The 24,088-nt window shown below is 31.1% G+C and overlaps 1 protein-coding gene across 1 annotated transcript in view; it reads left to right on the forward strand.

Annotated features, from left to right (window-relative positions):
- The window catches only part of LOC129221107 (tyrosine-protein phosphatase Lar-like), a 281,893-nt gene extending 276,548 nt beyond the window's left edge, over nucleotides 1-5,345 (forward strand). The window contains exons 34-37 of the mRNA XM_054855554.1: nucleotides 1,048-1,173; nucleotides 1,788-1,942; nucleotides 3,433-3,568; nucleotides 5,208-5,345. Coding sequence (XP_054711529.1) covers nucleotides 1,048-1,173; nucleotides 1,788-1,942; nucleotides 3,433-3,568; nucleotides 5,208-5,276 — 486 coding nt within the window. The 3' untranslated portion in view covers nucleotides 5,277-5,345. The remainder of the gene's footprint in view (nucleotides 1-1,047; nucleotides 1,174-1,787; nucleotides 1,943-3,432; nucleotides 3,569-5,207) is intronic.
- The last annotated feature ends 18,743 nt before the right edge of the window (nucleotides 5,346-24,088 follow it).

Genomic DNA, 24,088 nt, shown 5'->3' on the forward strand with positions numbered 1-24,088 from the left:
CTTAACAAAAATACAATATAGTCATTTTTATGTTGCTGTGTGCATAATTTCTAAGTTATTTGAAAATGGGTCTATTGTTTGAGTGAAACATGTAATAAAAATGTGCTCCATAAATAACTGGATTGCCATTCTTATTTCTATTAAGGGTTACTTCAGGACTTTTTTTTTTTTTTTGTTACTTTTCATTATTTGTTAGTTAATTAATTTATATTATCAGTTTTCATCTAAAACAGAAAAAGAAAAAATCCAAACTTCTTTTCCTCCTCTTAAAAAAAAAAAAAAGAATTGTTTTCTTGCAAAGGTGGATTTACTAAGTCACAACAGCGAGTGGTCCCAGCAGCATAGCTTGAAATGCACATAAAACGAATTGTTTTGCTTTGTTGAGTTCATCTGTAACCTGGACTACTGCATTGTGAAATAGTTTAGCCCATCATTCCACATTGCAAGAGAGCACCTTAGGGGTAAAAAATTTCAAACATTAATAATTTAACAAATACTTTTCCAAAACTGATTGCTAATATTAGTAAGAAAGGTATTTTAAAGGCCTTTAATTAAAGCTTATTGTCTTCAGATTGTAAAAAAGAAAGATAAACTAGTTTGAAGTTTATTCATAGAACCACTATGTAATATCTACATAAATGGTGGTTAGATGTGACAAAAATTATCAATTATTAACATCTGTTTTTCAAAAATTCTTAGTTTAAGAATAATAGATAAAGGGAGATCTCAAAAATAGATTGCTATGGGTCCCAAAATGTGTAAACCCACCTCTGTTTGCTTCCTAAAGTTGTTATGTGTTCTGTGTTATTTTTTGTTTGTGTATTCCTCCCTCTACCCTCTCATGCATAATAACAATATTTTAATTGCTACATCTAAAACAGAAAGAAAAGCTTTTTTGAAAAAAGATAGTGCATAATTGCAGACAATATTTCTTGTCTATAGTTTTTTTTTTATTATTATTTGTTTATATATTTCATTTCATATTTCAAATGCTTGTGTGCATGTGTGTAGATGTTTATATATTAAAATGTGTTTTGTACTTTTCAGGAAAAATGTCATCAGTACTGGCCAAATGAGCGGTCTCAAAGATACTTATATTTTGTAGTTGATCCTATCACTGAATATAATATGCCTCAATACATTTTGCGAGAATTCAAAGTAACAGATGCCAGAGTAAGTCAACGTAAACCAAACATCATTGTCTATAATTTGTTTTGCTATGTGTCAAATTTTGATGTGGTTTTATTTCAAATTTTGTAGTTTTTATAATTTATCATTGGTTTACTTCAAAGGTTTAAGAAACCACCTGCTTTGCTTACATTTTACTATACAATAGGATTGTTAAGTTTTGTATACAGTGCAAAAGTTTTCAGTCAAAGAGAAGCAGAATAAGCTTACATATACAACAATTAAAAAACTCATATGCTCATTGTACAGATTGTATTATCTGTCAATGTGTTAGAAGAAATTTCTTTTAAATTGTTTTTAAAAAGTTGAAAATAAAAATCCACCATATTAAAAAAATTTGTGTGTCTGATATCGATGAAACAAATCTATTTTGATGTATTCAATTTGAAAAAGAACTATTGTTGCATTTAAAGTAACAATATTTGCTTAAGATGAACTACTAGTTAACACAAAGGAAAATTTAAAAAGAGTAGGTTAGAATTTTATTTATTTATTTATTTTTGCTCATGTAAAACAAGTGTTGTCTATGGATATTTTGTTGCTGTTTCTTGAGCTTTAATCCTTTTGTGTTCTCTTACATTTCAATTCTTGTATCTTAGGACGGTCAATCAAGAACCATTCGCCAATTCCATTTCACTGACTGGCCGGAGCAAGGCGTACCGAAATCAGGTGATGGGTTTATAGAGTTCATAGGTCAAGTACATAAAACCAAAGAGCAATTTGGACAAGAAGGGCCCATCACTGTGCACTGCAGGTAAATGAATCGGTTATGAAATGGTTTCTTAAAAGTTGGTTTTGCTTAATTTATAATAAGCCCAAGCATTTAATTAGCCAATTATTAGCCAAGCACTTCTAGCAAATACAACACCACAAGCAGAAGCTTAAATTTTTGTCACAATCGACAATTATTCGCATCGAACAAATACGTTTATTTGTTGAAGTAATGTTTTCGACTCTAAGCAGAGTAATGAAATGGAAATGATGCCATAATTAGTAAATTATATTTACTCTTTCTGCAAGTAATTAAATTTTTGCTGCATTTCTTAACTATGTTTGATCCATTGACCAGTTAAAATTTGGAAAGATTTTGTGGGTGAAAAAAATACAAAAATTTTATTGTTATGCATTCACAATAAAATTTAAATGTAAAGAAAAGTAATTTTTGCAATTATTATGCACAAGTAAATAAATCTTTGAGAAAAATTGCGAAATATTATAAGACATAATCCCAAAATTCACACAATAAATGTTGCATAAATGCTGTTATTAAGCTCTAATAAACTACCACCCACAAATCAGGGCAGATGCAGAACTATGAGCAATTATTTAAACATGCAATTTCCTACAAAAGGATGAAACTGCAGTCTCTGGGGGTTGTTACTAGGCTGTCATAATTTGCTTACTCTGTTATTATTATTTAAATCAGGAACTTTTTCTAATGTAGACAGGTAAAAATTTCCATAGTTCAATGCTCGACTAACAGTTGAGAACCCCTGAATTAGAAGATCTTATTAACTATGATTGAATACTTGTTTTGATTTAAGATTGTGTGCAATTAATTTTATATATTTTTTAATACATGAGTATCTGATTTTGATTAAAAGCATTTGCTTTTCAATAATTTTTGACTTAGCAGCTGTTACTCAAGTTTTATGTTAGTTTGTTGCTTGTTAACAATTTTCATGATGCATGACTCTATACTCTTAAAATTGAAAATTAATTTAAATATTGATTGGTCTGTATTTATCATTGATTTTTAAAAACAAATTAAAAATGAGAATATAATTCAAATATTTTTTCCCTTCTAAAACATAGGGCGGACCCACCAATGAACACTTAAATGCAATTTCATTTAAAACATTTTAGATGATGTGGGTAATTATTTTTGAATGTTTGGGAGAACTTTTATAGTTCTGCATTGGGGGTTTTGGGGAGTTGAAATGGAAAAAAGTGCCCGAGCCGAGTGAATGAACATCCCATCCTGTGGACAAACACAGCATTTTCTAGTCGTTTTCTTCTTGGTACCAATTTATTAGTACCAATTCATCTAAGAAAAATATTTAGAAACCTTATTTTCTCAAAATAATTACATACTGTTTATTCACTGTTGAAGGGGAGTATACATTCACTGGTTGATCTACCCTACTTTCTACATATATTATGAACTGTCATTAATGCTAAACCTATGCTGTATGTTTTGTTATTACAGTTTGTTAAAATTGTATTTATTTTTTTTTTTTTTAGTGCTGGGGTTGGACGTAGTGGTGTTTTCATCACCTTAAGCATAGTGTTAGAGCGAATGCAATATGAAGGTGTTGTTGATGTTTTCCAAACCGTTAGAACTTTGAGGACACAGCGCCCAGGAATGGTTCAGACTGAGGTATCTTTGCATTTTATTTTCTAATTTAAGTTCTTGAAATTTTCTTTTAAATTTTAAAATGAAAATAAAAAGTTTGACTTCAAGACTGAGTTAGATAACTTATTAGTTAGCACTACCAAGCCATTCTCATTCTTTGTTATAAAAAACTATTTTCATCGATATTGAAATATTTTTATATTGCAATTTTATGTAGAAAATGTTATTGATCTGGGAGTCTTAATAAATCAGGTCTTGGTTCAGGTTTAGTCAACACTGCAGCGTAGCAAGTAACAAAGGCAGTAGAATGCTTGGTTGTATCAATAGATCTGTTTCAAACAAATCTAAGAATGTTCTTCTTCCTTTATATAGAAGTTTGGTAAGACCTCATTTGGAGTATTTTGTTCAGTTTTGATTTCCTTATCTCAAGAAAGATACTTCTTTATTGGAAAGGGTTCAAAGAAGGGGCTGCTGTTATAGTAGAAGAACTTTCAGATTTATTTTATGATGACATATTTACAGGTTTTAATATATATATATATATATATAACCTGGAGAAAAGGAGAGTTAGAGGGGACATGATTCAGTTGCTTAAATTTTTCAAAAGGAAGGATGTTAAGGGATTAAATTATTGCGTGAAAAGTAGGATGAAGGGTCATTGCTTTAAGCTATTCAAATCTCAGGCTAACCTGGAAATTAGGAAAAATTACTACTCTAAGATAAATAAATACCTTTGTGCTGAATAGTAAAGTCAGACAAAACAACGTAAGTAGAAGCACAAATTTGTAAATTACAGCAGACACGTGTTTCGGCGTTACAGGGAATGCCTTTTTCAATGCAAAAAATAATGAGCTTATGGATGAAAAGGCATCCGACAAAAGCCTTTTGTCGGATGTCTTTTCATCCATAAGCTCATTATTTTTTGCATTGAAAAAGGCGTTCCCTGTAACGCCGAAACACGTGTCTGATTTTAATTACTACTCTAGTTTGACACTTGGAACAGTTGACCGGAAGAGGCTGCAATGAGCAAGGGGGTAGATAGCTTTAAGAGGGCCATTGATCTTCCTTGGGGACTAATACGATGACTAGGTCAGCCTAGCTGCTCCCAGTGCCATATCGTTACATTTATTTTTGTATTTGAATATTTTGTGTCATGCTTTAAAACTGAAAAGACTTGAAATTTCAATGTTATAGTTAGTTTAAATTGCAAAATGCATCTTAGTGAAAAATGAAATCCCAAATCTATACAGAAGGTCTTAAATCAAAGATTTACAGCACAGAAGCCTTTTAGTAACCAATTAAAAATAAAGACAGCTTATTTGAAGCCCGAAGGTGGCATAGCACATTATTGATTAGTGATCATAATGTTTTTGCTCTTCAATGTATTTGCATTTATGATTTTTTCATTTTTGTTTCTTTTTTCTTTTTAATTTTACTTTATTTCCTTATTTAATTCAACTCTTTGTATTCTTTATGTTTCTGTTTAAAGGTTTTCTTTATTTTCTTGTGTAAATTTTATTTTTGGAACTGAAGTGTGTCATTTGAATTTATGAAGGTCACTTGATGACCGAGAGGCCTGGAATAGCTTCTACTCTTATTAGTTTTAATTCTTTGTTTGAAACAATATGAACATATGTGTAACTTAATTTAATTTTTTTCTTAGGATCAATATCAATTTTGCTACCGAGCATCATTAGAATACTTAGGCTCTTTTGACCATTATGCGAACTGAATTCAACTCACAAGCAAAAGTGGTGTTGGGGAAAAGTCTGGAAGAATTGTCTCGCCAGAGCATGCCTCCCAGTGTGCTCGGACAAGACGATGCCTACCTGAGACTTCGTCTTCAGACTGATACATTATCAACGATAGAATTGGTGCTGAAAAAAGCTGTAGTTAATGGAACTAATAAGAGCTTTTTTTACGTACAGAAATCTGGACCCTTTCGTTTTATATTTAGTTTGAAAAGACTAAACTGAGTGGAACTTTGTTTTGAAGCTGACTTACTGATCATAATCTTTAAGGTAGTTGGCTTGTCTTATGGTATCTCGTTCCTGAGTGAAAATTTTATGTAGACTGGAAGCAAAAATGTGTTGGAAAGAATTTAAAGTACTGCCACATATCTCCTTGTGTAATTTAAACTTTGCATTCTCATGCAAACATATCATTGTGTGCTTCATTTAAGTCATCTATTTATTTCATTGAGAACATTATTTGAAGTGTGGCAACATCACCTATATCAAAAGGTCCTCTGTGAAATGTCATTAGATTTCCAAGAAAAGCAGCAGCATCTTTTAATTGTTTAATAACGTAAAACTATTCTGCACAATATATTATGCACGAAAGAATTTATTATTATTCTTATTAGTTTTTAAGTTTTATCATGAGAATACTTCTCAAAGTATAATGATGAAATAAATGAGTCTGTATTTGAGTTCTTGTGCCTAATATCATGAATATTGTGTTTTAGACTAAAAATCTAAAAGAGATAGACCATAGGATTGCTATCCTGGAATGAATGTTGTCATTAAATACTCATAAAAATTAAAACACATAAAATCATTTAATTTTTGGATACAAAATTGAAATTTTTATTATTATTTTCTTTTTGAAAAGCTGGATTGCTTTAAATGACTTCAATAGTAATTCAAGGAGTGTTTTGTTTAAAATATCCCTGTTTTTGTTTCAAATATCCCTGTCTTTGTAACATTAGATTAAACATAATATTTCAATTAGTATTTTGAATCAAATAAATTTCGATCCACTATTTTGAATTACCTAGTTATGAGGGGTGGAGTGATGTTGGTCATCTTATTTTGTAATGTAAGGAAATCACGAAAAATTATATAGATTTTCATGGGGAAAAAATTTTGTTGAGTTTAATCAGTTTTCATTTTATAAAGTAAAAACTCTTAGTGCATAAATACTTAGTTTTTCTCTTTACCTTCCTACTTCACAATTTACTTTTTATTAACATAATCAGTGTATATTTTCTTCTTTTTAAATTTAATCTTCCTGTGATATTTTTGATTGAAAGATTTTAATTCTAAAGTGAGGTTTCTACTTTTTATAATCAGTATTGATTCAATGAAATTCAATTTCTATGGAAAAAAAATTGCTACCAGGTATTGATATTTGTTTCATTTTTTATTTGAATATGACTATGCCAAATATCAGCATCATATGATGTAGCATCTATTTCTGTACACATCATACATATATAATATAAATATAACTTTGCATGAATAAAAATGATGTAGGTATTTTGGTATTAATTGATTGTCTAAATAATATAAATTATCTCTTCATTTTCTTTTTTTTTTTTTTTTTTTTTTTTTTTTGCAAAACCTTATATTTAGGCTTGAATTTCATATTCGTACCTGAAAGAATTTGAAATTGGTTCCTGTAATTTTCTGTCTTTTAAAAATATGGGTTATATGAAATTAAGTTTAATTGAACAATGTCTCTTTGTCCATTTCTGTTTTAAATAATTTGAATGTTTACTGGACATGCTATTGTGGGGCCACTACAGTTTTTATATTTATAAATTCTTTACTTTGCTGGTGGGATATATTTTTCAAATAATGGAATACATTTGACTTTTTTTTCCAAATGGATTGGAATAAACGTTTAGTTTTTTCATTGTTGTATTAAGTTTTTATAATTTTTACTTCTGGTCGATCTCATACTGATGTAACTATTATTGTATGTTTGTATTGATAAACAGCTATAAAAACAAGAGCTTGAGTGTTTTAGTTAAGTTTGGTTAGTTTATTTTTTGTATCATTTTAAACATATTCAATTTGATAGTAACTGCTTTGTACCAGTCCCCCCCCCCCTCAAAAAAAGAGGATTTCACAAAAACCTAATTTAAGATACCTAATATGTTTGAATCATTTTTTAGGGTATTCTCAGTATGTTCTTTTGTTACCCGATGCCTATTTTGTGTACAAAAGGATTCATTGGATTTTAGTCTGAATTTATATGTGATCAATTTAAAACATGTTTTGCTTAGAATATTGAATCTCTGTATATCAATATTTCTGGAAGTCCTTTGCTAGTCTTACCTCAAATAATTATAAGAAAACATCAAACTTGAAAAAAAATATTTTATCTTATTTATGACTGTAACATATCATAGTTTCATATGAAATAGCACTTAGGATGAATATTGCATTCTCTGAAATTTGCTATCAGCAATAGCAGCTTGTCTTGTACTGTAATCATAAAGGTATTGAAGAATGAAGTGATTTTGATTAAAATTCAATTATCAAACTTAACATGATTTTCTTCCATAATTTTGATAGTTTCTATCAATTAGTTCTGATATTTCTACAGAATTTTGAACTTTTGTAAAGGTATTTTTACATCTATTATATTAATTTATTCAGGTACTTAAGTTTATTCCTTTTTTAAGATTGCTGTTTCACTTTTAGAAATTTGGAGTTATGAAAAAAAAAAAGAAAAACACAATATTGTTTTGATTATATTTTTATAATTTGTTGATGTTTCACAAGTAAAAACTTATCTGCATGATAGCAGCCCATCATATGGTCCTGTAGCTTGGTGGAAAAAAGTTGTTTCATCACTATTCAGGGCTTCATTTCATTACTGTATTATTTTCATGTGCCATTTTTTATTTTATATTGATAACGACGTGCTCAAAATACTGCAGCTGATTATCATACTCATATCTATTAAAAAAATGTTTGCTGCTATTTTTTACTAACTTCAGGTCAAATAACATTTCCCTGTCGTCTTGGTAGCTGTATTACATGAGTGAAAAAATTATGAAAGCACGTACTTGTAAATTTTATTGCACTCTTGAATTAGAATGCAAGAAAAGTCATTAAATTGACTATCAGACGGGTATTATTTACCTATCTTATTTTATGTTGATTCTTAATGTAAAAATATTTTTATGTACATTTATTTTAAAATTAATGTTTTGTGATTGTGCATTTTATGTTTGTGTTGTTTTGTGTTAATGGAGATGAGGGGATAAGATATTTCATCCCTTCAAAATATAAAAAAAGGAACAATTTCCAATTATAGTCACTAGCTAGATTGTTTGTACATATGTATATTTTGAACTAATACTGTCTTTGTAAAAAGGCTTTGATTTGAAATGAGATGTTTGCAGGAACAGAATCTTATATTATTGTCAAGACTGAAATGAATGACCTTCTAAGTTCCAGCATGAAAGCCATATGCGACAGCAAGTATATAATCTTATGCATCAAATTGAAATTTATGTGTAGGGATAATGTAATTTGTGTGGGTTATGGATCGTTGAGATTTCCCACATAACTCAAAAATTGCACTAGTCAAACTTGTTAGAAAAAAATAAAAAGATGATGGTTTTTTTGCCCCTTTAAGAACCTAGTCAAAACCTATATATTATATTTAAAAGGATGCAAGTGTTCAGAAAAATGTGATTCAGACATATTTTCGCCTGGAAAAGCTTTTCTCATTTCAGTTGTACAGAGACATTTTCTGCATTTCCTATCAATAACACAATCAATTTCTTGTGTTGCCTTCAACAACCATGCATGAGGCAACTATTCATGCTTCACTTTTAACCAAAATCTTTTTCAAATTTAGATAATGCAACTTCCTAAAAACCCTATTTCCTTTCTCATTGTTTTCCTTTCCTTTTTTGATGTGAATATTGACATTCAAATCAAAAATATTGTCAGCATTTAGATCTTTCATTTTGCAATGTTATTTTTGATTGTGTATTGAGATTTTCTGTGGATGCCTAAAATGATATATCTTTTGACTTGGAATTTAATATGGATTTGTTCAATTTCAGTAAATATTTTTTTTAATTTGCAGTTTGAGAGTGGTTGATTTCTGACATTGTAATTGTGAACGCTTGTTAATCAATGTCAGGGTGGAATAACACTCGTCATGAGGGTTGTTCCAACTGAGTCCTTTGGACATCGACATCTTTGTAAATCTCAGTTATCTCAGGAAAAAATGGGATCTCAAAGTTATACAATTGACTTGAACTGTTTGCACTCATGATGGCCATGAAAGTTGGAAGTGAAACTTAAGTATAAATTCTCTTTCTCATTCAGCTCTGCATTTTTTTTTTTTTTTTTTTATTGTAGCAAAAAGTAGCAGTTTTCCAGCAATAAATGCTTTGATTGTTTAAATTGTGGGAAGATATTTTTCAATCTTCCTCTTTATCACATAACTTGGTTTTGCTCAAATCCAAGTTTTTGGCTTCTATGGCTATTTTTTTTAATAATTATTCTGTCTCCTTTAAATTATTACATTAGTAACGCTACAAATTGCCTCTTGATGGTTGGAGCTAAGTCAGCTTTGCAAACATATTCCACACAGTTCAGTTACAACATCTAAGAACTGCGATTTTGCCTTCCTTTTGTACTCATCAGTTTGGAATAGCCATAGCAGAACTGAAGGCAAGAAACCTCATATATAAGTTAAGTACATCACACTGGAGACTAAAAATGTTTTAGCACGCCGGCAAGAGATTCACAAACATAGTATGGCTCCACCTTGAAGAATGAAGATAAAAGCTGTCTTTATTTGTTTCTTTCCAAGTCAATGTTGAAATTACTTAGATCATATGGCTTTTGTGCTGAGACAGAAGAAATTAAAATGTATTATGTATGATTTTATTTTCCATTACCTTTATTTTAAATTTATTAAAAATAAAAATTTTCAATTCATGTGAGCTCCATTTTATTTTTCAGTTGCTATACTTTTAATTTTGTATTAAATATTGAAATTCAGTATTCTCTAAATAATGTGGTATTATATTTTGTTTAAATTGGCAATTTGAAACTCATTTTATAATCCATGTGGCTTAACAGTTTTGTAGTGTAATTGTCTATTTCAAAGTTTCAAATATATTTTTGTTTGAAATTTTAATGACTAACAGTTACAGAGATCAAGAGCAATCCCACCGGCTTTTTGTCTGTGTTAATTCTGCTAGTTTGTTTATGTAAATGAGCATTTATTTTTATATAATTATGTGTATAGACTGCCAATTCAATTGTGAAACAAGTTTTTGTTTACTTATGACACATGATGTAAAAGCTATTGTAATTCCAACTATTTCTTATTGGTTTTAATTTTTACCTGTAGCACCAATAATTTTGTTACAATCATTTTCAAGGAATAAAATTTATGAGAATCCTGAAGAATTTTTGACTTTATTGAATTTATTTTTTGTTCCTTCCATTGTCCACCAAGCAAAAATTGTGAAGGTAATTAGTGGGAGAGAGCGGGATGCAATTGTCTTCTGGAAATTCCAAAACCTATTCAGATGAAAATGTGTGGAAGCAAATTATTAATAAACTAGAAAATCGCTCTTCAAGGAATGAGGAGTGAAGAATGTTTCTACATTTGAGCAAAGCAATTCCCTGTTTTGTGATATTTTGATAGTTGAAATGAAATCCAAACCCCAATGGATTAACCCTAAACGCCACTAGGTAGCGTTCATTGTTGACCATTTTTTCGTTTCGTCATTCCCCTGAAATGACAGTCTTACCAGTAGAACAGTTAAGTTACTGGATCCAGTTCAGCCTTGTCAAAATAAAGCATTTCCTTGCATGTCAAACCTTGCCAAACAATATTATCAAATTATAAATTACTTACTGAATTTTTGTTGCTTCAACAATGAAATAATGCCATCACACATGCCATGGCACCAGTTTCATTGTTGTTGACGTCAGCGTTACTCGATCAGTGGATTCGCCATTATATATATGAGATTGAGAGAGAGAGAAACAAGTGTTCAAGTGGAATCATATCTGATAAATAAATTCCTAAAGTGTGAAAGCAAGATATGACAATTTTTACAAAGTTTTGAGGAGTGCTTCATTTAACAGGCATAAATATGTAAAATAAATTCCTTATTTTACCAGACCTAGATCTAAAAAATTTCTCCAAAATTTACTTTTTAAAAATAACAATAAAAAATGTAAACCTTAAAATTACCCATTTGGGGTAACTTTGATCTTGACTTTCTCTAATTTAAATGCTGACTTCTATTTATAGTGCTGTTTTGTCACTTGGCATAATCTCGCTCGGGAAAATCTCGAAAAGAAGTCAATTATCCAAAAATAAGAAATGATAATTATAAAAATGGTATAAAGTGGATTATTTACCTTGTCCCAAGTGATCCTGCCCTTTAGGCAACCCTTGAACCATATGGAAAATGCTAGGTAAAATAAATTATTTTAATAAAAGTAGTTCATCTTTGAATTATTAAAATGAAATTTCTATCTGTTTGAATACTATCCCATTTTTTTTATCGAAGTATCACAAGATGTCTGTGATTTATTATATTGTACTGACAGGGATGCGAACAAAGGGGGGGGGGGGGGGTCTGGCGTTGACTGTGGCATTGAAATTTTTAGGGAAAGTTTTACAGGGCTTTTGATCTCATTTGGAGAGGACTAACATCTGAGGGGAGTGTACTATTGAATATAGGATATTGCAATGTAGGAAGAGAGACTTCTTCAATTTCAAATCAACATTCAAGAGTATCTCTCAAACAATAGCATCAAAATGATTGGATGAAGCAATTTAAAAGCTGTGTACAATGTTTCCAACTAATTTTTTAAAATAAATTGAAATCTGATATAACCTTGCAGGCCAAGTTCTGCACTGGACCTTCTGCAGTTATTCTCAGTCGAAGACTCTAAAAGTATAAAGTGGTGCGTAATAAATCTGCATGGTTCAAATTTGAGCCTAAATGACAGTGTGCCTTCATTCTTTTCCTTTCCTTAACATTTAGTGTCATTTAAATTAAAAATATTAACCTTTTCTCATTTTCCTCATTCTTGAAATATTTCTCTGTAACTGAAAAAATCTTTTCTACTCTTATTTTATTCTTGGGTCATTCCTTATCAGATCATCAAAAAAAAAATTCTCATTTGATCGTCTCTGATTTTCATAAAATTTTCTAAAATCTTAACTTCTAGGCATTATCATTTATAAAGTCTATCATTCCTTATTATTATTATTATTATTATTATTTTTGAATTATTTGAAAAGCTTTTTTGAACTTGTTAGCAGTGCTTTAAAATGTTACACTTTAAGTTCTACAAAGTTGTATAATGGTTCATTTTCAAGGAGAATTACATCTTCTTTAATTTGATATGTAAATTAAATTCATTTTTGAAAAAAAAATGTTTTTGCAAAATTTTTAATTTTACAAATTCAAACATTTTTCAGAAATTGAAAAAAAAAAAAAAAAAAAAAGATTTTTAGGATGTTTTAATGAATATATCCAAAAGCATTCAGAGTGATACCATGAAGTTATCAGCAGTTATTAAAACATTTTAGCCATAATTGCAAAAACATTTCTTACAATATTTACTATAACCGCTGATCCGTTCATGGTCCTACTTTATTTTATTTATTTTTTTTTTTTTTTTGATGCATTAATTAAAACAAATTAAAAATTTTAAAATTGCTATATCTAAAATTTTTCCGTACTTTAAATGTTGAAGTTTTGTTGAAAAAAAATATTTTTTCGAAAAATATTGAAGTTTAAAGAATGTCTATTTATTATTGAATAACTAATTTTTTATTAAGTTATTATTTAGTGGAACATCATTCAACATCCACAACAACATTTGAACGTCTGCAAATAGATTTCAATGTTTTTTTTTTTTTTTTTTTTTTTGTGCAATTTTTGAGTAAGTGTTCAACCACACTTCGAATCTTATGTATCGGTTCTCTTTTTATACATTAAGTTTAAACCTGCCGATTGAGTAGATATTTCTAAGCTTAAGGACAATTTTTGGGGCACCAGACCCATACTTTGAAAACAGTGCTTCTTATTGTTATCTTGATTAAAAACAAAGTTGCTTCCAATAACCAAATTTTGGGCTACTAGTTTAAAATTGTTTTTTAAAATATTTAAATGAACAGCGTGATTCATTCTTTTATCAAAAAAATCCGAACTACCAAGCCCTAATGCTGATATGCACCATCAGACAAAAACACCTTCACCATCCTGATTAACTGATCCAACTAAGTTCTTAAGATTAAGTTCCTAATTTTTTCTTCTATTTACAATTATACAACAATTTAACCAGAAATGTTAAATTCATTTTTATCTGTGAGTAAGACGTAATTCTAAAACGTTTTGAGCTTATTTATCATTGTTTTCCGACGAAAAGCGTAAGCTTTCTGTTTTTCGCACGGCCAAGAAAATTGCTGCAGGAAGAGGTCCCATTTAATCCAGCTAATCAGAGAACTTGGCGAACAATTTTAGGTGAAAATTAAATGTAAAAACTTTCATTTAACTCTGCAGAAACTTTTACAGCACTTAAATGTGTATTTTTACTTTCTTCTACATCTAATATATAGAAGAAAGTATTGGATTCGTGCAAATTTTTGAATTTTGACGGATTCGAACGTTTTGAGGTGTGCTGAGTCCATTTCGACTATTTTTGGAAAATGTCTGTCTGTCTGTGTGTATGTGTGTGTGTCACGTCTGTGTGTGACCAGTTTTTTGTAGCCGCTCTTCAGCAAAAACTACCGCATGAAATCGAACGAAATTTGGTACACATATGTGCCCCTATGTGAACTTGTGCCCATTGGTTTTTAGCGCGAATTCCTCCAAGGGGGGTGGAGCAATGGGACGTTTTTTGAGTTACGCGTGATTGCTATTCCTCAGGAAGTAACTGGCGGAATCAAACAAAATTTGGTCCATATGTTGCCAGTAACAGGAACAGGTGCTGATTCAATTTTGGTGTCAATAACTCAAACGAGGGTTGAGCTATAGAACGTTTTTTGTCGTCAATTGTGACTGCTGTATCTCAAGAAATAATGAACGGAATGAAAAACTAGTATGTTGTGGCCATCACGAAACTTTCTTCTATATTTTTCTTTTTTTTTCTGATCCCCTCCCCATGCTTGAAGAGGAAGCAATATTCCCAACAAAAAACAAAATTACACATGCAAAAACTTGACGACCATCCCAATGTCTGAATTATTGCAAAAGAAAAGCAAAGAGCGAAAAACTGAAAGTTATTTTAAAAGCCTTGCTTGAATTAATTACAAATATTTTATTTGTTAACAAACATAAGATGGCAACAGTTAAAAATTTTAAAATCATTGAGATAATATTTCACGAGCGCCTGCATGCCTGCATCCTAGGAATGGACTTTTACGCATGTGTCATTTGATTGGATGGCGAGAACACGTGACTTCGTGACGCTAGCTGTTGTTTGTTGTCGCATGAAGCAGCTCAACAATATGGAAGATAGATGTCTCCGAAAATAAAATGCGGCATACTGCTATTCGGCAGACAAATCGAATACTCGATTCGGCCGAATACTTTAATATTCGGCAATCGAATGGTGAACAAATTTAAATGTTCCGTAATTTGTAAACTACTTCTGGCATACTATTTAAGACATTGAATAAAAGTTGCAATATACAGGTACTACCGCAGTTCAAATTGTTAGTTACTAATTTTATCACATTTAAAGTAATTTTAAAGTTTGAGAAAACATTCAGATGTTAAATTTTAATCTTGTTGCTTTTTAATATTTCTTTAATCTTATGACACATTTATAGCTAACTATTTTCCTCGTTTAAATGTAACATAGTAATATGAAAGAAAACCACCGATTGTGTGTTACACCATATGAAACATTATTGTTTAAAAACAACAAATTTAAATTTGTTACTGTAATATAAATTCAATGATCATGTATACTAAAAGTGAAAAATAAAAATATTTTACAATGTTTCAATTTTATTTCTCTATTTCAATGATGATACAATTATTTATCAGTTACTGAAGAGATTAATGTGCCAAGAAATCACATGAAAATTATTGTAATTTTTTATGATATTTTAAGCAACTTTGGTTTATATTATTTGTATGTAAGGTAAATGTATTAAGATTATTTATTTAAAACATAACATGTTGCCATGATTATCAATCATCAAATCATACATCAGAAACAGGAAAAAAAAGTTAGTATTCACTTATGCCAGAATTTCAGATATAAACCAAATTAGCCACTTACAGTAATAATTAGTGTTTGCTTCTAAACGGTTTATTTTAAATTTAATGTTGATAAATTTCCGATTCTAAAAATGGAAATGCATATACATTTCCCGTAAACAGATTGTTTTCTGTTTTACATTTGTGTAAAATTCAAATATTTTTTAAACAAATATTCAATATCTAGCTGAATATTCGGTCTGAACTTTTCCTGAATATTCGGTGCAATTGATATGTTACATGAATTTTTATAATGTAAGCGATTGAAAAAAGACTTGTAGTTTATAAATAAAATAGAATTCTGGGTACTTATACTGTATACAGTGTGCTTATAAAAAATCCATGATACAGCTTAGAATCAACAAATTGTTGGATTCTAGGAAAGGTGGTCAAGGGATAATTTTTTGGTTCTATTTTGTAGCTTTTGACTGTTTGATCACTTGTGGGGAGGGGGGGGAGGGAGGAAACATGGCACTCCTCTGTATTCACACTTGGTGATACAGCTACAGGAAAGTATAGCATTTAGTACAGAACTTTTTGTTTTGAAAATTGAACCTTTAAATTTAAACTGATTCTATCTCTAACATTTGTCGAAAAACTCGGCTACCCTTAAGTATGTACTCCATCATATAAAATAAAATCCTATGGATTTTAGGTTAGTAAAATTAAGAGAGTGTGTGTACATATGTGTATAGATGAATGTCACCCATGTAAAAGAAATCACTCGCATATAAACGAAATAACCAGCTATAGGCTCAAGGCCTATTTATGCGTGAATGTGTCAATATTACTATTGCAATATTACTATTTTGACCAAATCACTCTACTTTATTTTCCATCTCCTGATGAACTCGTAATTGAAAATATAATATACATTTATTTTTTTAATATATCCATCATAGAGCGAGTTTTGATAAATATGTTTAAAGAAGCTTTTAAGTCGTGAATTAACTCAGCATAATTAAATTTCATTCTAGTTTGCATTAAGGAATCCTTTTATCAACATGAGTGAAATTTTCTTCATCCACTCATTAGTTACAATGCTCTAGCATTTTGCTTGAGATGAACTTGGTTTATCAACACAAAAAAAGGAATACTTATTTGAGTTCTTGTGTTGTTTTACTAAAAAAAATTCATATCTGAGATGTATACAGCAGTATTATATCTGAGCAAACTACATTTGTAAGAAACATGCAACTTATCGACAGCTCTGCTATAACATCCGGAGACTGTCGCTTTGTCCTTGTAATGGGCTCATCAGTCTGGAAAAGTGAATAACCAAACTGGAGACAGTCGCCAACACATTAAAGCAGCAAGGACCAACAAACTGGTAGCAAAAATAGATTTAGCTCATCAGCATGAGTTTTCAGCAGTAGTTCGATTCAACTAACAACGAAGCAGTAAGTTACCGCTCTTATGGCAGGGCTAGGACAGAACTACATGCAACATATCAACAACCTGGTTAGTTTGTTGGCACTCTCGGCTCCAATGAGAAGAACAACATCTGCCTCCTGCTCCGTTATTAACTATTCTAGATTGGTCAGTCCATGCAAAAACCAATCTGCTATAGTCAAGGGGGTTTATCCCCAAATTCCTGCTCTTGTCCACCGGTTGTTACTATACACAAGGATGCCCATCCCTCCCCCCAAAAGACAACCTGTTAAACAGGCAGGTTCTATAAATATTGCCCCCCCCCCCCCCGCAAAAAAGCAGCAGGGCCCCTAGCAGCCTACTGGATTGTCCTCTCCCCAATGCAAAAAAAATATTTTTTATAGGATTGAGTATTGTTAGATTTTAACTGCTTTAATATTTCTACCTATATTTTGAATTCATCAGATTAAATCTTAAAAATTTATTATTTATTATTACTAGTAAGTTATTTCTATTAAGTAAGATATGATTCGTTCATACGTGTTGAGTTTCTATATTTTTCCTCAATTTTTTTTCTAAAACATAACAAAATATTTTCAACTTTTAAAATTTTAGTATAAGTACCTTTATTTATTCATTTTTTTTTTTTTTTTGAAATTTAGTTTCTTGAGCCTTGCATCCGAGCTAAATGGCTTTTTAAATATCTCTTCACATAAAATCTAACACCACAAATAGAACAGGTAAATTCCATGTTCATTTCGAGCAGAGCAACACCTATGAAGAGCAATATTCAACATTCAGAACGAAAGCGCGAAAATATCATTCAGAACAACGGCGGGAATTGCGTCACTAAGTCATGTGGTTTCAATATCCAATCAAATGAGACATGAGTAGAAATCCTCGCACCACGAAGTCACGTGTACGCGCCATCCAATCGTATGAGACATGAGTAAGAGTCCCTTCCTAGGATGCAGGCGCTCGTCCTCTGTATCTGCGTTTACCCTTTCTATTTTTGTAATCGTTAAGCGCTTATCACACGATCCAACATGAGACAAGTCCAAGCAACGCTGAAGTTCGAGCTATCCTCTATACCAGCCAACACTGGCAGAGCTCAGACTTGTTTCTAAACCATGACGTCATCGTTGCTATTGTGGGTTGCCGTAAAAGTTCGGATCGTCTGCTCTCGAAACAAATACTTGGTTTGCTAAAATAAGTTTTTATCTCTTCATGCGGGCTTTTTTTTACTTGTTTCATCGCCGATATTTTTAGTAAATAATGTTTGAAAAAAAGGACTTTATTTTGGTACATTTTTTTTTGTTCCGTATGCTATTTTTTTACTTCCTTCCTTTTTTCAATAAAAATCTTGTCATTGTTCACTTTCAAGTAAAAAAAGGTGCTAAATTTTAACTGCATAAAAATTGTCTTTTTTGTCTTCATTTGTTTGGTTATTAATTTTTCCCTATGCAGATTCAAAATAATGCCTTATGAAAAATGGCTTTTATAATTTAGTTCCATGATTTTTTTTTTCATCTCGTTTGTGAGCAGAAATGCAGAAGAAATTTATTGAATTTAAAATTTTCCTAAAAAAGTGCTATTAATGTAGGTTTAATTAACTAAAGACTAACAGCTGAAGTAAATTAATTTTATATCAATTTTATAATAACAAAAAGGCTTTTTTCCCACAGAATACATTTAGAAATCTGCTGCCCCCCTCCCCCCCACACACACATAACTTTTGAGTGAATTGTCAGATTTGAACAGACTTTCTGTTTGAAAAATTTCAGCGAGCACACCTCATTTCCAGATTTTACTTTTTGATTTGAAATATATTTTGTTCCATTTTTTACGCATCAAAGGAATGTAACATTAGCCTCTAAGGGAAAATTTAAGGCAAAGATAAATCCCTAACTTAAAGGTGAATTTGCTTCAAACAAACAGTTGGAAAAAGTTCTTGGTGATGAACATGTATATAGAAAAGGTATTTGTCAATTTAACTATTTTAAAAGTATTTTTTGAACAACTGAAAATTTTTTAACATTCAGAATGACAGAAAACATTATTTTTTATCACCTAAAAAAATTAAGGGGGGGGGGGATTTGTGCAGATTTTGAATACATTCTCAATTTTTGGTATCAAGGAATAGATAAAAAAGCTATCACTAAAATTGAAATGCCATATCTCGTAGACCTGAATATTGACACAAGAGATAAACATGACTGAACCAAAATGAAAGGAATATGAAATGCAAATGGTTTTACTAATGCTGCGGAATTGAAGGGAAATGCCTAGCTACCAATTCTGACTCCTGTACCATACAATTAGTAGTAATCCGACTCCCCAGCTGTGGCAGAAATTCATTACTTCCATCTTTTTTTTTTTTTTTTTTTTTTTTTTTTTACTTCATAAGTTAATTTATTATATTTTCCCTATTCAGATTAAAAATGTACATTATGAAAAATTGTTTGAATAATTTAGTTCTATGATTTTCTTTCTCTATGCATGTACAAAGAAATGCTAGAGAAAATTTTAGGGCCTCCAACTCCGACTCTTGCACCCCCAAAATTAGTCGTACTTCCACTCTGCAGCTTCGGCAGAAATTCCTTATTTTCATCCCTTTTGTCTTACTTTATTGAGTACCGGTACTGGCACGGCTTTGCCAGTAGTAGAAAAATAAAAGGTGGTTTGGTTTGCCTGTATATTTACAAATAATGGATGATGAATTTCTTGCCAATTTGCTCTCAAATGTTACGGTTCCATGTTATGATAAATTGGAAATTTATTTGTCCAGGTTATGATAATTTCCTTGGTAAAATATTCTTAACATTGGAATAGTAAAAGAACAAAATGGAATTTTCGAAAAATTTCTTCGAGGTGCTCACCCCTATGCTACAAACTAATTCTGCGCCAAATTTCATAAAAATCAGCCGAGCGGTCTAGGCGCTATGCGCGTAACAGACGTACAGAGATCCAGAGACAGACTTTCATCTTTATTATTAGTAAAAGATTATTTTTTCCCTATTCAGGTCAAAAATTTTACAAAATGAAAAAGTTTAAATTACTAATTCAATGATTTTCTTTCTCCATGTTTGTACACAGAATTTTTTGAAAACATTTTTGGTCCTCTGGCTCCTGTATCCCAAAACTAATTGTACTCCGACACCAGTACGTAGTGTTTTCAACCCTAATACTACCCTAATATTAATATCTGTACCTCAGGTCAGAACAACGTAAGTCATATAATTGTAACTTTAGAGGCGAGAGGAAAAACTTTTGTCTGCCGCATGCAAAAGATTGAACATGCGCTCAACACAAACACAAATGCCTACATACACACACACGAATTCCTACACACACAGCACTGCATACACAACACGCACACACCTGCATACATACACATATACACGCACCCACATACATGCGCCTACACAAACACACACGCGCATTCATACACACACACTCTCGTGATTGCGAAAAACATAATTTGAATTCAAGATGCCAAAAATTCAAATTAATATAATTTTTTTTTAGAATTGCATTCACATGGTTCGATGCGGAATGAATAGGATTCTACGTACAATATAATAATGAACAAATTGAAAATCACAATTTTTGAACTTACATCAGTCTGGCTCTGAGGTACAGGTATTATGGAAGAGGTATGGAAAGTGTTCACATATGCAGGAAGATGTTATATTCACAAGTAACCCCATAGCTGACTTTCAAAAGAAGTTGATTCAATTTAAAAAGTTATGTCATAAATTCACTTGCATTGTCAGCTAAGTTTAGCTCCATAATTAGTTTAAAATATGTTTTTACAAGGAAAGGACATATTGGTAAAATTATATACAACACCCGCTAAAACAAAGATTATGTCACCAAGAGGTAGGACTGGTACTGTCATATTTTGAGAATTTTAAATATTTTTTGCTTGAGGTTATCTTAATAAAACATGCCATGTACACATGTGACCCATGTTCAAATGTGCCCCTTTTTCCCCTACATAGTCATAAAAAATACAAATTAACATCTAAAATACATCATTAAGAGTTGTGCTAAAAATGTTTATTTTTTAAAAAAGAAATTAATAAACTCATAATTAAAAAATCAACTTTAAGAAATCTTACTGTGTTCAAAAAATTCAGGTAGAGTCTTAAAAAATGCAAATTATTATCTTAACTACTAAAGGCAAAACTTGATGAAGGAAACATGAAAAGTTATTACATCATCCCATTTAATTGAAAATTTTCCATCAAACCCCACTTCATACCGGATAATCCCCACATATATACCGGATAACCCCCATATCAATATCAGATTAACTACTGGATATCCTGCAAAAATCTGTCAGATATCCCGTACGGTGTGGGCTGGCTGGATCAGATACCGGATTGTTAAAAAAAAAATAGCCGGAAACCGAATAGTTCCCAAATAATTGGTGCAACATTGTTAACATATTCGCAAAGTAATGACATGAACAGCAAGTACACCAAATTGAATAACAATGTTTATTTTAAATATAAAAACTATAGCAAATGTTCCAATCATGCTTTACTCAGGTAAAGAACTATTCGTTAAAAAAATAGCATAAACTATAATAAAAGAACAGAATAAAAAAATACTATGAAATCGTAATAAAAATTGGTAGAGGGAATACATTTCTAGGTTTTTCAAAGTAATGATGCTTGGGTTCAAATCTTCATTTCTTCTTGGTTAAATGCAATGAATTCTCTTCAAATGGGAAAAACTTGGTTTTTTTTTTTCTTGAATTAAAACATAGCCGTCACCAACTGAACTATTACAATTGTAAATGCCTCAGTGACTTGTGGTTTTCTTCTATTACTTTGGCACCGAAACTCAAAGGATGAAAAGATTAACCAGCAAGTTAACCAATATGACAGATAATTTAATTTATTTAACCTGTCAATATCGACAAACCAGCTAGCGTTTAATGGTAAGATTTCACTAAAAGGTCTTTCTCATATCCTTCTTCATTCATTTGCACAGATGAATGGCTGAAAGGGATCCTTGTAACTGAGAAGCAAAAATTATGTACAGCTCTCTTACAAAATGATTCAGAAACTCACTTTTAAATCATGATAAAGCAATAACATAGATTAATTTTAATTTTTTTTAACACTAAAAGCAAGACAAAATGATAATTATTTGCAAGCAGGATTAATACTGATTTATTAGCACTGCAAAATGAAAAGTTGTTTTTGAATCTTATGAAATTAAGAATTTCTCACTATTCTAGAACACCTCAAAAACTATTTTACAAACATTTAATATAAAAATTATGTATCAAGCATCAGCCTACTTTTTATATGATACTGTTTTATGTAAACAGTTTTACATTTCGCACATACGCACTATGAGAAATAATACGGCAAATAATCAAATTAAAATTGTTATTTTTTCCAGTAATTTGACAAGGATTCAGTAAAATGTAAACAATCATTTGGCGTCGATATGTACCGGTACTGTCGCCAATGTACCTTTAACCAAAACTACGAATTAATATAAGAATTAGCCAAATTTACAGGCGAAATTTCAGCACGAACAACAATAAAACTAAAGGTATCACAGCATTTAAGATTTTTCTTTCACGCACTATATCAAGCAAATAAATAAACATCGAAAAGGATATCTTTACCGTATGTAAGGAGTATGCATGCTTTCGGCAATCGCCGATTAATCAATTCCTTGAAAATACTCCATCATTAACCATATCCTATAAATCTTCATGCAGTACAAGGGACTTTTAACATCTCATAGACATTTTTTCTCGCTAATAAAGTCCATTATTTAATAAATTTCTTAGTCTTCTACTTCGGATTCAAGCAGTCAGCCATGTTGGATTTGCCCGTGCACTCAGATGCTTTCCTATTGGTCGAAAGACCAACTCTACCCAACTTTATTGCTCGGAAGCTATAATCTTGGACTAAACTCGCGTACGGGGGAACAATAGAAATGATGACGTCGATCTTGGCCGAAGCACCTGAGGTATATTGGACTAGTCTGGTATTGGATGGAATAGGGTGAAAAGTTGCATCGTGTGATAAGCGCTTGAAAATATAATATACATTTATTTTTTTAATATATCCATCATGGAGCGAGTTTTGATAAATATGTTTAAAGAAGCTTTTAAGTCGTGAATTAACTCAGCATAATTAAATTTCATTCTAGTTGCATTAAGGAATCCTTTTATCAACATGAGTGAAATTTTCTTCATCCACTCATTAGTTACAATGCTCTAGCATTTTGCTTGAGATGAACTTGGTTTATCAACACAAAAAAAGGAACACTTATTTGAGTTCTTGTGTTGTTTTACTAAAAAAAATTCATATCTGAGATGTATACAGCAGTATTATATCTGAGCAAACTACATTTGTAAGAAACATGCAACTTATCGACAGCTCTGCTATAACATCCGGAGACTGTCGCTTTGTCCTTGTAATGGGCTCATCAGTCTGGAAAAGTGAATAACCAAACTGGAGACAGTCGCCAACACATTAAAGCAGCAAGGACCAACAAACTGGTAGCAAAAATAGATTTAGCTCATCAGCATGAGTTTTCAGCAGTAGTTCGATTCAACTAATTACGAAGTAGTAAGTTACCGCTCTTATGGCAGGGCTAGGACAGAACTACATGCAACATATCAACAACCTGGTTAGTTTGCTGGCACTCTCGGCTCCAATGAGAAGAACAACATCTGCCTCCTGCTCCGTTATTAACTATTCTAGATTGGTCAGTCCATGCAAAAACCAATCTGCTATAGTCAAGGGGGTTTATCCCCAAATTCCTGCTCTTGTCCACCGGTTGTTACTATACACAAGGATGCCCATCCCTCCCCCCAAAAGACACCTGTTAAACAGGCAGGTTCTATAAATAGTGCCCCCCCCCCCGCAAAAAAGCAGCAGGGCCCCTAGCAGCCTACTGGATTGTCCTCTCCCCCCTGCAAAAAAATTTTTTTATAGGATTGAGTATTGTTAGATTTTAACTGCTTTAATATTTCTACCTATATTTTGAATTCATCAGATTAAATCTTAAAAATTTATTATTTATTATTACTAGTAAGTTATTTCTATTAAGTAAGATATGATTCGTTCATACGTGTTGAGTTTCTATATTTTTCCTCAATTTTTTTTCTAAAACATAACAAAATA

Source organism: Uloborus diversus, chromosome 4 (assembly GCF_026930045.1).
Source record: "Uloborus diversus isolate 005 chromosome 4, Udiv.v.3.1, whole genome shotgun sequence".
NCBI classification, from domain to species: domain Eukaryota; kingdom Metazoa; phylum Arthropoda; class Arachnida; order Araneae; family Uloboridae; genus Uloborus; species Uloborus diversus.